The 17,967-nt window shown below is 38.9% G+C and overlaps 1 protein-coding gene across 1 annotated transcript in view; it reads left to right on the top strand.

Annotated features, from left to right (window-relative positions):
- The window catches only part of LOC123753171 (fibronectin type-III domain-containing protein 3A), a 237,145-nt gene extending 219,981 nt beyond the window's left edge, over positions 1-17,164 (top strand). Inside the window, 16 exon segments of the mRNA XM_069311944.1 lie at positions 328-434; positions 2,848-2,989; positions 2,992-3,034; positions 3,704-3,762; positions 3,765-3,819; positions 4,824-4,920; positions 4,922-5,004; positions 7,044-7,290; positions 7,499-7,703; positions 8,487-8,705; positions 9,627-9,744; positions 10,345-10,567; positions 11,519-11,664; positions 13,034-13,294; positions 14,889-15,104; positions 16,969-17,164. Of these exon segments, the coding sequence (XP_069168045.1) occupies positions 328-434; positions 2,848-2,989; positions 2,992-3,034; positions 3,704-3,762; positions 3,765-3,819; positions 4,824-4,920; positions 4,922-5,004; positions 7,044-7,290; positions 7,499-7,703; positions 8,487-8,705; positions 9,627-9,744; positions 10,345-10,567; positions 11,519-11,664; positions 13,034-13,294; positions 14,889-15,104; positions 16,969-17,149 (2,402 nt within the window). The 3' untranslated portion in view covers positions 17,150-17,164.
- The last annotated feature ends 803 nt before the right edge of the window (positions 17,165-17,967 follow it).

The following is a 17,967-nucleotide window of genomic DNA, read 5'->3' as shown; positions in this document are numbered from 1 at the left end:
TACCACCTAGAATAATAACCAACATTTACAATAGGGTATAAGTTTCACTAAACTTTCCCAGAGATGATATGGGAAAGACCAGATCAGCGAATTTTACTTTCAAGGATATTATTCTGGATAATAGCTTGCACTATAGTAATACAGTACATGGACGGTCAATTAAAAATCGCTAAACAGTTGTGTGTACTGTACATTAAAAATACGGTATATAATTAAATGTATAAAAAATTAACCTCAAACCCGAAATAATTAAATTATTAGCAGCTGTACAACTTTCATACACTTAACTTTTAGTACCATAACAAATTTTTCTTTAAATTTCTCCAGAACCACTTACAAGAAAGAATGGTGCAGAGGAGGAGGTTCACACAGAGGATGGGGAGGATCCTAGCAGTAGTCTTCAGCACCTCCTATCTCAGGTTAAACCACCCAAGGTACTTGAACAGAACTCGTCATTGCTTGCAATTTGTCGCAGATTGTGTATATGCACTGTATTGTATATAGATTTACTTAAATGCACACAATACTGTAATTGCTTTGTATATAAGTATGCAGTACTTACATTTGCAGGGAAAAAACACTAGCTTCCAGGTAGGGCCTTGTACCCATGCTTTACTAACCTCTTGTCATCCACTCTTCACCATGAAACTGAGCTGTGTTTTGTCTGTCTTGTCAGTATCTTCAAGTACCATATGTTGCAAATCGGGTGGCACAATAACGTGGCTAAAGATATGATGACCAAACCACACACCAGAAGATGAGACAACGACATTTTCGATCCGTTCACACTCGACTTGATTAATGGTCCAGGACAGACCGAAATGCTCCCATTATCTCTCTCGTCGTCGTCTCGTCTGGTGTGTGGTTTGGTCATCATATGTTGCAACAATGTCTCATTTATATCTTTCTTTAGAGAAGAGATTTTGGTCTTTCAGCCTATTCTAGTACAAATTGTTTAGGTTTTGTGTATTAGAAGACTGTACTGTTAGAAACCCTCTGGATTATCTTGTGCGAGACAAGTTCCGCCACCACCGGTTGTGTATAGTGTCTTGTTGAAAATTTAATGCTGTTCTTACATTTGCCAACCATATGTACACTGCAGAAACTATTTTGTGTGTGTGTTTTTGAGATGTGTGTCCTTATTCGTTTTTCATTCTTGAGAGTACAGTAGTTATTTCCCTATGTTACTATGATATCACTGGTCTCCTTTCTTATGCTCCCATCCTCATTGCCATGCATATGTTGGGGCTCAATTCACAATGGCAAACCACTTTGCATCTTGTGTGTGTCCTCGTACAATAATATATAAATAATGTACTTATTTTCTTTTCAAATTTTAGATTACAGTATATGAACGTTGATATGGTCAGCCTGTCCATGTATTGTTGTTTATGTACAGTATATCAAGAACAATATGAGAACATTATTGTCCCAAGTACTTTTTTCTTTTCCCCCCTCTACCTCTTTACATTCTTCATGCCATTTACTCTGTTTTTGCTGTAAGTAATGTATTATAAAATGGATAATACACTCACATAGTTTACCTTGTAAAGCGTTGCATATGAAAAGTACTGTAAGTGGCCTGTGTGGCCATCTTAAAATATTAAGTTGATCCACACGTCATTTTTCCTGACTTTTGACTATGGGTCCGTTTTTTATTTTGATAATGGATCCGTTTCTTGGTTGTGAGTGACTTGTTTTTCCATGTTCTTCATATTAGGGTTGTTGATTTGCCCTTCAAGGTGAACCATGACTCTCAGGAGTCGTATCCTTTTTGTGGTAGCTCTGGGCTCAGGATTTCTGGGCATGAAGTGGTGTGCAAGGTTTGTCTTAGTTTTATACTTCTCACTCTTTGAAGTGCTTCATTGGCAAAGGGAAGCCATTTATGCTACTACTTTCTATCCACATTTGGAAGCTGTTGGCCCAGAGGGGGAGATTTCTGTGAAGCCATCTCTTCTGGTTCTGTCTCGTCTCGGCTGTGATAAAGGAGGATTATACAAAGTTTTTTTTTTTATACCTATTCCCATACACACCGTTCCCAATATGAATGACCACTGTGACCACCATTCATCAGGTACAGTAGTTTTGATTAGGTCTTTGCTTGTGTCCCTGGCTCTTGGGGGATATTAATAAGCATGTTTCTTTTTATTCTAGGCACAGGATCTGGTTGGGTTCTGGCATGGTCATAACACCTAGCACCCAGGAATTTTTGTGTTCCTCTTTTTGGGGGTCACCTATTGTGGCGTGTTCTTAGTGTTGACCTTTTGGCGGTCCATTAAAGCTGCTCTTTCATTATGGGAGTGAGCGAATCTGTCATGTCTTCTCCTTTATTCAGTAGTGTCATCGTGTTTGTGCGCAGGTTTCACGAGGGGGGCAGCACCTGCACTTTAATGGTATCTTAGACTACTGCAACAGCTTTCCTAGATTTGTTTGACCTGTTGTCCTGTGCTCTCCTCTGGGGTGCTGGCTTGTGTGTCTATGGCCCTTTATTTTGCTGCTCACTCATTGTGCCATTATGCTGAAGGAGGGGGGAGGGAAGTAAGGGGCTGCTGTGTGCTTTCTTCCTGGCCTGGTTCCTGTTCTTGGGTGCTTTAAGCTTTTTGTATATTTGTACACTTGTACACTTTTGTGTATTCATTGTACACGTCTACTTGAAAATCTAAATGTTTTCCTGTTCTCATTATAAAACACTGTTGGTCATTATATGCCATGTTACCTTTATTCTTTAGAGCAAGCTGTACTCGTTTCATTGCTCTTTCATGTCTCGATTTGATGGCCCTGGGGATTTCTGTTGATGAGCTTCAATCAAAACATGTCTAGTTGATGTCGGTTGTGATTTATTTTCAGGTAATTGATGTAACACCCCATGAAGCCATTGTCCAGTGGTCTTCTCCCGATTTAAGTGGCCAGCACGAAGATGTGCCGGTCTCTGAATTGCTGTATGAGGTCTTCCTAAATAACAACTTGTACTTGTCCGTCTCGGCTACACAGCTACTATTAGCGGACTTAAACCTGCTACCGAGTACAGGGTTTAGTAAGTGTTAAAGAATGTTTTATGGATTTGTTCCCCTTACCATCCTAAGTTTAATGTAGAGTAGCTGTTGGTATTCTGTGCTCGCTCGAAAATTTCTTAGGTCGGCAAAATTTTTGGATACAATGAAAGTTTATTAATATTTGGACTCGTTATATATAAATAATTATTTTGGTGGCAAATTCTAATTAATAAAGATCTGTATTTGTATGTATATATGTCCAAAAAATAAATAATTACATTTTTTGTAGCACAGGCTGGTCTTAAGCCAGTGGTAGTAGATTACAGTTATAGTACTGTAAAGTCTTTTAATGTAACTGCCTGTTTAATATTTATTGTAAATAGTTTTGCAAAACTAGTACAGTACAGTACAAGGAAAAACAAAAAAAAGTGGATTCTTTATGTAATTAATGATTTTGGATTTCATATTCCCTTCGAGTTTTTTTTATGGAAATTCAATAGGCAAATTTGATCTATTGTTTGTGAACTGTGTTTTATTTTTAAGGTGCATTGTACTGTAGTTAGTAGATGTCAGAATTTAGAGGAAATGAGAAAATAATGCAATGTCCTTATTATATTTAAACATTTCTGAAAATAACATTATTTCCAGTAATTGTAATGTTTAGAGTTGAGTGTAATAAAATATTTGTTCTCCTAGTTTTGAGTGTTTAGTGGCAGTGTGCGCGGGGACTCTAGTGGCGTTACCGTGTTCCACACACACTCTACTCTGCCGATGCTCCATCACTACCTAGAATGATTCAAAAATCAAAAACTTCTCTACAGTTTAGGTTGGTACATTTTTGAGTTTTATTTTTGTTAATTTTTTGTTAATTAAAATGCCTGTGTTATGTTATTTTAAGGTTTAGGGGATACTATCTTTCCCAGTATCTTCTCTTATGGGTATCTAGGCAGGACACGGGAGCAATATGAAATGCAGATCCTTGACTGAATGGCCATAATTAGTTATTGACGGAAAGAATGCCTTATGGTTCTGTTAGAATGAATTTGTTCCTTGTTTCTACATTTGCAGTTTGTCATCTGAGAAAAATATCTTCTTGTATTAGTTTTTAAACTTGCTGGCTTTATGAATGGTGGAGTTAACTAGGTGCATTTTGAGGATATCATCATGAACACAAGAGTGAATAAGATAGCAGTGATACTAAAGTTCCATCTCACAGGATGGTTAGTCATACAGGGCCAACAAGGTCTCTTATTTCATCCACTTCGATTATCACAGATTCAAACACGAGCTCAAGAGTACAAGACCATTGTCCGTCCAACCAGTCTGTGGATGGCCACAACTTCCTAACTAGTACTGTACCTGGTTGGTAGGACATCGGTCTACTACTTTGAGCTCATGTCTCGATATTTGATGACCCAAGCAGATGGAATGCTTATACCATCATATTATAGATTGCATCTTAAGGCCTCAATTGTTGTGCAGTGTATCTCCCTGGTAGCATCATTGAGAATTCTTTAAAAAATTAAAATGAGGGAAAGGGAAAGTGACTGAGTGATATTTGGAATAGAAAAGTGTACCTGCATGAACATTTCTAAACGCATGGAGGGAAAGGGAATAGGATGGAATTGAACAATAAGTTTGATTTGTGTGTTGATAGAAATAGTAATGGTCGTGTGAAAGATGAGAGGCTAGTAAGGTGTGTAAATCAGGTCATTTAAATGTTAAATGTGGGCGACATATGAATGATACATGGTGTTGACCTTTATTCTGCATGTTTGTTAATGCAATACATTATATTAATTTGTTACTAATTAGTGCTTGCAATTTTAGATGGGGTCCTGCAAAAGAAAATGGTTCTCGTGTGACTGCATTTATTCTCGAGTTGTGTGGCAATAGTGGAGATTGGACAGAAGTCTTCAGAGGACGGGGGCAAGCAGCACACCATTTCTAAACTTCAACCCCACACGCGCTATCGTGTACGTCTTGCTGCAGTTAACGAACATGGGAAGGAGTAAGAGACAGTGTAGGATTAGAATGAGTAAAAGTGGGCCCAGGGTAGTGATACTAATTTATTTAGCTGTAGTCATATAACAGTGCCACGTGGGCCAGTTCATGTTCACCACTTCCATGTTGCTCCTTTTCAAAATGCAGGACACTTGTTTCCTGGAGCCCTTAAGTTTTTCTCATCCCGTCCACATTTTTTACTCGTCGGTCCTGGCAAAAATCGGTGCTTGACGTTGTCGTATGTTCTTAGAACACTGTTGCTAACAAATGGTCTCTCTAAGAGCTGTTATTTTAAATCTTAGAAAATCTTGATTTACTCTTTATTCTGCTCCTTGCAGGTTACCATATGCTTTGAAAGTGTTCTCAGAGCATAGCATCGGCATTGTAAGATTTGAAGTACATTTTCATTTACCTAAAAATTACTCATCATAAAAATTTAAATGCAGTATGTGTAAACACTACTTCATGTCACCATCAACCTGTAACATGTAAATAAATACAGTATATAAAGTGCAACCTTGATTCAGCAAACATATAGTAGTAGCTGCCTTCAAGATTCAACTGTCATGAAGTGTGTGTTTAGTGAAGAGGTTTCCCCACATCTGTATGGGTCTCTTAGTACATTTGGGCTCGTGCTTGACTAGCCATTGGGGATCTTGGGTTCAGTTCCCAGGTGGGACAGAAATGGATGGGCAGGTTTCTTTTTCACCTAATGAGCCTGTTCAGCTTGCAGTAAACAGGTACAGTACTCAGAAGTTCGGCAAATGTTGTTGGGGTTGCATCCTGGGAAAGGTCAGTAGTTTGACCTTGATGCAAGCCTAACATATACTGTATATATGCATGGGTAACAGCTTTTCCTCCATATTAACCTACCCAGGCTTTGCACCTTGGAGAGGACACTCCATCCTCGACAACCAGAGCACAACTCTATAGTCTCCCGAGACTGCAGAATGCCTAGAATATATATTCACCAACTGCTTGTCCCCGACAAATCAAATTGTTATATCTTGGGCTCCAGCCTCAAAACCTCGTTTTCAAAGGTAGCCGGGTCTTTACCTGGGTGAAAAAAACCATGCCACCTCAAAAGGAAAATGATCTGTTTAAAAGCATGCTCATTTGTTTACCCCAAGACTTCAATTCATTTTCCTAGTGTTGCATTCATTTACAAAAATCACTCGATGTAATTGGAGCCATATGAAGTGTTTTCATTCATACTCTAATATTTCCCATGCTCTGTGGGGAAAACTTCACTAGGCAACATTTTAATTTCAACTGATCATGTAATGGACAGCTACCAGGAGAATAAAAGCACATTCTCCCGGTAGTGACTTCACTGAAATACAAGCACATGACAAGTGGTACAACCTTGATTTAGCGAACATTGCTTTGGCGAATCTCTGATTGCAACACACTTTGCAAGCCGAATTTACTCGCCTGCATTGCATATATAGAGATATCTATATATCTCTATATCTATCTATCTATCTCTGCCGGGTGAGGGTATTGAACCCCGGTCCCTAGGTCCACGATTCTAGAGCGCTGTCCACTCGGCCACCCAGCCCTGTCTGGTATTCAAGTGCAGTCGGTCTGTTCTCTTCATTACACTGGCTAAGTCGTCTGGACACCTGTTTCAGTCGACTAAAATTTTCTCAATTGAAGTTTTGGGCCGTAAGGTTTTGGGGTGTTACGGTTCCCGTGCAGTACTAAGTGAGGGCACCGTTGCATTCTTTGATAGCCAACACATCCTCCTAATAGAATGTTGCAATTTGACATGTACTTTATCAAGACCAAAAATTGTGGTATTAGAAAATGGTGGTGGCTTGCAAAATAGACATAAGTACTGCCTCGTTCTCTGTTTTGGCGGTCCTTTGGTAGATCAGGATAAGGGCACTTTAGAACGACAGTTTCTTGATGGGAAACCTTAGAAGGATGGGCTGGATAAACATATGAATCTGATTTACCTCAGTGAATATTTTAATTTATTTATTTTTTCCCCACCATCTGCCCTATGGTTATACTACACATAAGTTCTATGATTCTTTTCAGTGAATATAGTGCAGAGACTATAGCTTTCACTAGTGGTGTGGTGCCTTCCCAGCCTGCCCCTCCAGTCTTGGAACAAGCTTCGGTTACGTCTCTAAGTTTAGGCTGGACGAAAAGACCTATGGAAGAGACCTATACTTTGCAGATGGAAGATTCATTAAATGGTTATGGTTTCCGTCCGGTTTACAATGGACGGGACACAAGATTCACTTGTCAGGGGTTGAGGAGGAATGCTGATTATAAGTTTAGAGTGAGTAAACATTGTGTGAACAAACAAGAAGTTAAATTTACTGTACTAGATAGTTTTTGTATTGTTTATAACCATAAATGCTGAAGTCTTGAACTATAAATTGGTACAACACCACTACTGAAACTGTATTATACAGTACAGTACCTGTGTGCATTTTATATTTTTTTATTATTATGACTCCATACTGAAAACACACATTTATTTTCAGCTATGTGCTCATAATGAGGAAGGTGTCTCGCCATTCTCTGATATTACCTGCTATCCTACGCTGCCTGATCGGCCTAAGCCGCCATCGGCCCCTACGGTAAAAGGCCGCCCTAAGTCTACAAAGTTGACACTTGCCTGGTCTTCACCCACTGATAATGGAGGTTCTCCTGTAACTGGCTATAGATTAGATATTGATCGTGGCAGTGGTAAGTATATTGTAATGATATTTGATTTTGTTCTTTTATGATCCTTGTATTAAAAGTTGTATTCAATTGTAAATTTAGTTCCTTCTTAATTGCTATACATATATTAAAAAGTCATACTTTTCATGTTGAGAAATATGTAGTTTCTCTCTCGGTAGCCTTTGAAGGAAAGCACTGGTTCATCTATGCCTTGGGAGCTGTGCCAGGTTTCTGAAGCTCACTTTTGCCTACCAGGTGCCAGGGCCAGAATCCTATACCCCAACTTGGAGATCAGAAAGGAAAAAGTAAAGAAAGCTCCACAAGAAAGAACAAGCAAGGGCTTAGTTTCCCAAGCTTCTCTTGCCTTGTAGAGAGCCAAATTGTAGTTGTGGCTTCTGGTAGGCATGAGTGGGTCTTGAAGATCTGCTGCATCTCCCTAATGCTCGGTTGGATCAGCAGTTATCTTGGAAAACTGTTGATGGCCCAAGCAGAAAATCTCTTGGAATTCAATGCTTAATTTTTCTTTATGGATATTTTGAAATGCTTCATTTCCAAGTTGATTTTTTTTTTACTGCCATGAGATTACCCAAAGCCATGCCCACTAGTGCATCATAAGTGACTGACATTACTGTCGACAAATGGAAATAGTACGTTTTATCTCTTAAAGTTGTCATTTTCCCGGAACCTCGAACCTGTAATTTTTTTCCTGTTACTTACCCTCGTACAGAAAATCACATTTCCCAAATATTTCACAATTCATATTCACACATTTTAATCATTGTAACCTAAATGTATATATATTTACAGGATTTGAGTGTGTATATACTGGAGAAAGCACAGAGACAGAATGTACAGAGCTTTGCCCAGGAGCAAGCTACCGTGTCAGGGTGCTGTGCGAGAGCTTGGGGGGCATGAGCGACTGGAGTGAAACTACTACTGTGACCGCTGAGGCCGTATGCCCGGGTGTATGTCCAGCTCCTCGGTTATTGGGCAAGCCAAAAGCATCCTTATTGCAGCTCAAGTGGGGTAAGCATAACATTTGGCCTAGTATGAATAACAGTATTGTACACAATCATATCAAGATAATCACTAGGGCATAGTAGATTTTTATTACTGTATTACAGTAATAGTGAAAATTGTAAATCTTTATTGGGTAGGGTCTGATGTTAGCTTGGTCGGCTCATGAAACTAATCTCTTGATATTTTTTAATTGCACGCTGGTCAGCACACTTGCCCATTTGCTTTCTAATCAAGAATGATTGGTTTGAGCTTGGGCAAGATGGGAGAACTGGGCACTTTCTTGACTGCCCCTGTTCGAACTGGGGACCATTATTTCATTGTTTGCCCGTTTATAAAGTGATCTTGTGGCGCTGATTGTAAAATAATAAGTATTTCGTGTTCTGGGAAAAAAAATTTGGAAATTTTTTTGAAATTAACTGTACAAGGGAGCTTTTTCTTTTTCCTTGGGACCTTGACCTTGTGTGGCTATCTTGTGTAGCTTTTAGGGATTAACGACCCCGTGGCCCGGTCTCCGACCAGGCCTTCTGATACAGGATCGGAAAAGACAGGAGCAGAAGTATTCTGATTATAATTTTAAAGCTTTCCCTTTCTTCATCTTATCATAAGCCTTCCTCTATTAGTTTTCTTGCAGCCAGATTAAAACCAGGTCCCAAATTACTATACTGCAGGGTGAACAGATGCAATTGGTTAAAAGACTAGTACCAAGTTCTCTCTCCCGGGTGAGTGAGAAAGTTAGAAAATTTATGCTCTTCAACCCTCCTTATGTAAAAAATAAAATACAAATAAATAATGATTAAACATATTAGTGTTGCTTGTAAACTTGGGAAAAGTAGGGAGAAGATTAACTTTTAATTTACAAAATGTATAATGTTTAAACATGTTGTAAAACATTATAGGTATTCAGTATTACTGTATTTCATACAACAGGTCATCCAGAATTTGATGGTGGATCGCCTGTGACAGAATTCCGTATTGACATGATGTCTCCAGACAGTGATAGAAGACAAGTTTATTGTGGACGAGATCTTGAATGTACTGTTGCCAGGTGAGTAGAAATATTTTCAACTTTACTTTGGCTTAAATATTCTTGAATCGCAAAAAGTAATCAGTGGAGACATGCAAGGCTTGAATTCATGTGCACACATGAAAGTGAGCTCATGACAACAGTAATTTCAAAACGATATGACTGAGTGCTGGGAAGACGGGACACCACGAGCGACGCTCTGATCCTGTAACTACACTTTGGTAATTACATAACCTCACACATTATAAATTTGACCCTTGCATAGAAATTTGGTAAGTTATGTCCTGTATTGCAACTTGAGGAAAACACTTTATTTTCTTTCATGCCTCCTAAGTTCTTCTCCAGTGTCCTGTCATGTTCCTATTAACATTTTGATTAACTTCTATTCCTTAAGTGTCTCTTGATACATTTCTACATCTTACAAAATAATTTTGTGCTTAAATTTAGGTTCTACTATGTCAATATAAATTTCTCTAGGCCAAAGTTTGCAGTACATGTAATTATTGATCCCTGTTTTGATTATTTTTACTTGTAAATGTTCAAGGATTTTTCTAAAGTATCATCTTAGCGGTGTTTAATGAGAGTTTTACATTGCTAATGCACATTTGTGCCCTTTGATAGCCTCTTGCCTGGTCGACCATACGTATTCTTGGTGCGTGGTGTGAACCGCATGGGTCCTGGGCCATGGTCTGAACCGTTGGAAGTGGTTAGTGGTGCTGGTCCGCCTGATGCTCCTCATGCACCACATCTAGCCTGTCGCAGCCCTTACTCAGTCCATCTGGCCTGGGAAGAACCTATAAACAATGGAGCTGGCATTGACCAGTATAATGTACAGATTGCAGAGGTAAGGAGTCATCATAATTACAAAAATTGCTAGCATTGGTAGCACTTGAATTTGAATAATGTCTGCATTAACCAGTTACCACAAGTTCCCGTCCCCCTCATTTGAGTGTTTTCTTTATACTTGTTGATGTTAAACTTGCTTATTACTTGAAAATTTTATAATTAGTACCCCGTCTTACTTTCGTAGCTCTTGATTACTGTAGTGAAAGCTACAAAAAGCTCTAGCACCTTGCAGGTAATTTTTCCCTACTCGTACAAAAAAATAAGTTAGTTAATTTAACATGTACCCCATACCCATTCTGTGGGCAGTAATGGAAAAAGTCAGAGGCACATAACGAGCTCAGGGAATGTGCCCTAAAATTCATCTCGGTAAGCAAGTTGCAGTCTTGATAAACTAGTTGCACAGTTTGATGTATATTGTTGTATCAACAGTGGGTTCAAGAATGACCACAAGTAGTCTCTTTAGCTATGCTACTTACACATGTAGTGAGCAGGTTTTTTAATTTGATGTGTTTGTCATGCACACAATGCCCCATCCAGTGGGCAGTGATGGAAAGACATTTTAAATGAACTATTTACACTTGTTGAACACTTTAAGAGTGGTACGGTAAAATTGTGTGCAAGACGGTTTGACAACTCATTTTCTGATGGTCAAAACCGTATACAGTATATCATTGGGTTAGGATAGATTATGTAGGTCTTCATCTGGTGAACCCCCCCTTGGGTACGATGTTACTTGTATCCCAGTACAACTTGCGCAGAAATAGTCGGTTTGAGTATGCAGGGTGAGAATTGGATACCTAATTAATTAAACAAGTTATCACACACTTCAGTGGCTAAAGACCTCATGATAAATATCCTCTCAATTCCTGAGTTTACTTTGCCATTAGTGACCTCACAGGTCTGATTCGGTACTATACTGGCACTGTAACTACACATTATTCTTTCCAAGGTGTCGTGCCCTCATGCAGAGTCTTCAGAGTCGTCGTCAACATGCGGTGATGTTGAGTCTGACCTGACATTCAATAACGCATACACTGGGTCTGCCACTACCAGTGAAGTGCGTAACCTGGCTCCAGCTACCACCTATGCCTTTAGGTGAGTTGTCTTAATGTGAAGAATGTTGTTGATAGTCATTTGTTAAAATTTCCTAATGTCTTTTTCCAATTTGAAATTTGAAGTATCAAGCACTCTGGGTGCAAACGGAAAGTTCTATGACTAATATACTGCAAATACTGTAGGCTGCAAAAAGTAAAGGACATCACATGAAGACTTGTTTTGAAAATGGTCCTCCAAGGTTATCACATCATTTCAGTTATATACAATTGGACCAGATAACCTGTTGGGTCTTCAACCTAGTGGGGTGGAAGGTAATAGTGCACAGAAGATGGCAAGATTTACAGTAATACACACACACACACACACACACAATCTCTCTTTAATTGAAGATGTTTATTAATTGTTTTTGCAATTATCAATTCAAGCAAGCTTCCAACAATAGATGGCACATTACTGTGACTCATCGCCTGCCCTTCCATATCCTCCTTTTCCGCCTTTCCTTGCATCTCCTTTCTCTCTTTCTTCCAACATTCCCCTCTTTCCCTCGTATGTCCTTTTCCTACCCCCCTCTCTCAGAAAATGTAATTTTGAAGCATTGAAGTTGCAAAATTAACTATGGTAAACACAACCTTTATTTTAGATCATGGAAATTGTAGAGGTAGGGGTGGGGGAAGGGGGGTAGGTGTTTATATTTCTTAGTGTGGCACTTGGGTCAACCTTGACTGGCCTGTAGCACACTCCTAATCTCCATGTTTCATGTGTGAAAGCTGGGTGAAGCTAGCCCCCAGGCATCTGGTGTACAGCCTCAGAGACATGCATTTTATTCTCCAAATATTGACAAATATTTGGAAACAAAATCCATCCGGGTAATTGAACAGAGAATTGAAAATGCCCAAATTTAGAGTAGAGTAGATGGGAAATTCATTAGTGTTCACATGACGACAAACTGAATTTCAATTACCCTGCTACACAACATCTAACAGTTTCTGAAGCAGTAGGCAGTCTCTCTCAAATCTGAAACTTGTTTTGCCCTAGTAATGCCATGTTTATTCACTCGTCTCTCCATATCACACCTACAGCATCTGTGCCTGGGAATCTGCAACCATAAATTACTTTCGACCCATAATTACTCGATGTAACTCAGCAATTAGAATCAGGCTGAGTATCTTGGGAAGCCACTGGGGCATTTAATTACATTCATTGTTGGATTTTTTCATAAGTTTTAATTGTGAAATTTTTTTAATGTATTGCAATTTGATTTGATTGATTAAGATTAGGCCACTCAAGAGGTGGCATGGGCATGAATAGCCCGTAAGACTTTTGATTCACTGATTTTAACTTATGAATTTGCATGCAAAAGATGAAAAGAACAATTTGGTATTCCTTCATGTATAAATGTATTTTACAGAATATGTTGCAGCAACAGTGCTGGAGTTGGTCCTTGGTCATCACACGCAACAGTGACTACTCCTGCGGCCCCACCTGCGCCAGTTGCCTACATCTCCTCCTCCCCAGCTGCCACGGCTGTAACACTGCTTTGGGGAGAGCCAGCTAATCACGGTGATCCCATCACTCATTACGTGATAGAAGTGGGTGATAAGACAGTCACAACTCCAGGACCAGAAACAGAATATACGCTAAACGATCTTCAGCCCGAAACTTTGTATAGGTATAGAGACGCGTTTCTTTTTATGATTCTACCGTTTGCCAAGTTGTACCCGTGTTTATAGTGCATAACTTCATTAATATTGTGCATGCCTGGTTGCTTTCATCTTGATATGCTTACCTTACAGTGACTGGGATGAAGTGTGCATGCCTTTCCTACTAGCATTGAACCTATTGTTTTAATTTAATTTTACTGAAATTCAATTTCTTTATTGAATCTGGCCTTAAAATTGTGAATGGAGGTGGCTTCTAACATTTTTCATCGCATTCCATTTGCTGACCACGAATTTCCAAGCACTTATTAGTTGCTTGTTTCCAGCTTCCACTAATGCCTTCTTGGCCTACTATCAATTTAAGAGGCTGATTTGGAATGTTTCTCAAAGTTACTGATGACTGCTAATTTATTTTCTATTCTTATAATGTCTTGTTCTTGGATGAGTAATCTATGATCATGATGCTTTCTATTGACTTTATTAATAAGATGTAACGTTAATTCTTTATTTATCTTGACAATTCATCTGAAATTTGAATCATGCTAGACACTAGATAGTATACATATTACCATTCAATATTTCCTAATATTTTTAGTGCTTAAGGCATTTATGGGCTTGCTCTACTAGACCTGGTTGTGTCCTGTGTCCCGGCATTTACAATTTGTCTTGCCTTTTTATTCTGCACTTCTTCCTCATGTCTTTAAGACATGTTTTGATTAAGGTTCACTTGCCACTGTCTACTTAATATCCTTTGGTTCTCTTTCTTTTAGCCAGTATGGGGCTTTCTGGTTCGAAGTATTACTTTCCAAAACTCCTAATGTTGCCTCATTATATGTATCTTAAGGATCTGTTATCTCCTTCCAATTGCTCTCTTGCCATGTTTGTTTTCATTTGCTTTTGTAATTTGTGGCTTGAGTATACATTCCCCCAAATACTTGTTATAAATACTATGCTAACATTTTAGGAAGCTGGGTATTTTTAGGAAGAAAGAGCACTTTTACTACATGTTTAGTAACAAAAAATATATAATATCACTCTTGCACAATATTCTTTTCAATCTTATGGTTATTTGGGGAATTTCTAATTTATATACATAACCTGGTTTTTGTGTGAACAATTATTTTTTTTTCCCTGCATCTTCCTTAATTCTTTGGGTTCAGTTATTCTTTTCCCCTCATGTGAAAGAGGTTTTTCATTGGTCTGCCGCCATGTTGGCCATCTCGCCCCTTGTTTACAGTTCTCCTGTGCCTGGTGGTTTGTTCAATTATTTAATTCATTGTTCCCTCCACTAGTTGATTTTTGTTGACTTGCATTCCTACATTTTATATCACATTTTTTATATACTTTTGTAATGGATTATGATAATTTTGCTTGTATATGTGCTCTAGTTTTACCAAATTGTTAAGCTAATGTTGTGTAATCTAATTGTAAAAGTGTCAAGTTGACAGGCAAGTTTAAAAATCAGCTTATGTTTGAGTTTCATAAGCTTCCTAATTCAAAGATATAATGGTGGTGTGCTTACGTATTTTTACATTAATTTATTTGCACCGAGTGTAGGTGGTCACCATGAGCAAGTTGGTAAAGACTAGTTATCTTTCATTTTAGAATACGAATCCAGGCCATGAACAGTGTAGGTCCTGGAGGCTTCAGTGGTATTCACAAAGTGACAACTAGGCCCCTTCCTCCTGCTCCACCCACCTTAGAACTTGTTAAAGCTTCCTACAATTCCCTCAAGATCAAGTGGGGCGATGGACGCAACTTGGACATGCTGACCTACTCTTTACAGATGGAATTCACTAATCCTCATAATGGTACCAGAGAGTAAGTTCTCCAGTTTCGTTTTTTATTATTGGTGGTTGTGGTAGAGGTAATGCTTGCCAGCTTCCATTAGTAGCATAAAAAGTACTCGCCTAGTTGTGCTTGCGGGGGTTGAGCTTTGGCTCTTTGGTCCCGCCTCTCAACTGGTGAAATGTATGTGGCAGTAGTATGGCATTTAATGATATGAACCATTTTCTTTCATTATGTATGCCTTGCTGTGTTTATATACAGTACATAGTTACACTGTATATTGATATAGATGTAAGTTTAAATATAAAATATTGAGCTGTCCTACTGGGTAACGCCTTAAGGTTAGGTCCTACTAAGATCAAGGCAGGTAGACATTCTGCACTAGTGATTGGGGGGGGGGGCGGGGTTAAAGTGTATGTGTTGAGTCATACTGGTGGCAGCGAGAAACTGGAGAATGCTTACGTCAACTCAGAATGACCTCAAAGTTCATAATTGTTTACGTTTTACCTTTCTAAGAACTACTTTGCATCGCGAAGGGGCCAAGAAGCTCTCACAACTTAACAGTTGACCCACCTGGTCTCTATCTCTGATTTCTAGTTGGTAGTAGTAATAACATTTCCACAAAAGGGTTTTCCTGGTTCAAGCCTTCTTGGAACACCAGAATTCAATAAAATTTCATATTAACCCATAGGAATATTGATTTTATTGCATAGTGAGCTTAATTTTCTTTAACTGGACTCGTATGGTGCGTGTAATTTGCTGTTGTACCCCATCTCGATTTTTAATTAACCTGCTTCTAGAGTTATCATCAGTGTTTGAAGGAAAGTAGGCACCCCTAGTAAACAAGGCAAATGATTATTGCCGCAGGGTAAATACCCTAACTATGATGTGCCCGACTGTCACCAGGTGACGGCCCACGTCGCATGGCGTTTCAGCCATGGGAGCCGGTCGGCCGAGCGGACAGCACGCTGGACTTGTGATCCTGTGGTCCCGGGTTCGATCCCGGGCGCCGGCGAGAAACAATGGGCAGAGTTTCTTTCACCCTATGCCCCTGTTACCTAGCAGTAAAATAGGTACCTGGGTAGTCAGCTGTCACGGGCTGCTTCCTGGGGGTGGAGGCCTGGTCGAGGACCGGGCCGCGGGGGACACTAAAAGCCCCGAAATCATCTCAAGATAACCTCAAGATAATCTCAAGATAGCCAGTCTGCTCCTTCACTCTTGTCTGGTCTCACAAGTCAAATACCCATTACCTCCTGATTGCACCTCTCTCCTGGCTGTTTACCGAGGCGGACTGCCCCTCTCACATTTACTTTAATATGCCACAGCCAAAGTGTATATTACAGAAATCCCCGATACTTAAAAATATGTACACACAAAATTTTTGTGTGTACTATTAAGACAATATTTTGGGGTAGGAATTAGGAATAAATTTTGAGAATGACAAGAAGAGTGTAAGCTGAATGTAACTGCATTAATATGTGACTGTACCTCTGTGTATGCAGTATTTGCCTTCAGGTGTACATATTGAACACTCTTGGATATGTATTTGAAGCTGCATACCATTCCATACTACAGATCCTTGTTGATTTCTAACCACAAAGATACTAGATAATTAAAATGTTAGAGAGACTGGAGCAGCATTTTACTGTCAGTTGAACTTATTATAAATGATATAATTACTTAATTTGTCATTAATTGTGCTTAATCCTGAGGTTATACGTGTGTTCTACATTTTGTGCTGTTGATATAATGTAGTGTAGCTGTTTAGGTAGCATTTATGTTTGTGTAATGTAGCTGTTTAAGTGTGACAGAAAATTGGATTAGTTGGATTAATTTAGTGTTAAAAAAAAATGTTATGTAGTGTATATATATATATGCCCCTTGCTCCTCCACCTAGGTTTTATCAAGTATACAGCGGTACAAACCAGAACTATAAAGTGGTGAGGCTGGAAGAAAACACCGAGTACCGTCTTCGTATCTGTGCCAGTAATGAGGCGGGTGTCGGGCCTTATTCTGCGGTGGCTCATCTTTCAACTACTAAAGCTCCTCCTCCTCCCCTTAAAGGTACAGTACAGTAATTACACAATTCATTTTTTCATTGAAACTATGTGGTCGCTTTATATATATGTCCTTGAACAGTATATCACTTGATGCTTATTTTGCAGTTAGTTGAATACAGTATCTGAACCTTTTATTGAAAGTTCATTGACAAATCTTTCAATAAAATTGTTAATGCTTAATATAGCTCAAGACTGGTAAAGGGGGAAGCGGTGTATCGAAGGGGTTCTAATGAATTAGTTCTCATTGTCCATTTGACATTTTTAAGATAAAGTAGTTGTCACTGCAGCATCTGGTCACTTTATGTAAAACACAGAAATCCTAGTTGTACATGTGTGGGGTAGTATAGCTTTGTTTATTAAGAGACAATTTGCATAATGTAATGTCAAGAGTAGCCAATTATGGAGTGGTTAATGGCTTCATGTGCTGGCCTGGCAAGGGAGATAGACCCCTGGCTTAAATCCTATGGAGGATGGGACAATTGGGCACTGTTCATTTACTGTTCACCGCCATAATTGGGAACCCATGATGTAAAACAATCGGTTCTTATGTGTTCCTATAATTGGGAATATAATGATTAGTTATATAAAGTGTTGTATATAAATATATAGTATATACAGTATATAATGAAGTAGAAGAACTCCCAGAACCCCACCAACCAGGTATCAACCAGGTATCAATCAATAAATTTAAATAAAATATAAATAGTTTAGAATGTATATGATGAAACTTGTGCCAAACTTTGTTCAGAGAAGTTTAAAAAATTAGTAAGGATGAAAGATTATTTCTAGAGCTGGGAACCATGTTGATCAAATGCTGGCTTAGGTCATGGTTTCAT

This window comes from Procambarus clarkii, chromosome 71, assembly GCF_040958095.1.
Source record: "Procambarus clarkii isolate CNS0578487 chromosome 71, FALCON_Pclarkii_2.0, whole genome shotgun sequence".
In the NCBI taxonomy this organism is placed as follows: Eukaryota; Metazoa; Arthropoda; class Malacostraca; order Decapoda; family Cambaridae; genus Procambarus; species Procambarus clarkii.
The sequence above is the reverse complement of the archived record's forward strand: the minus strand, read 5'-3'. Positions and strand labels throughout refer to the sequence as shown.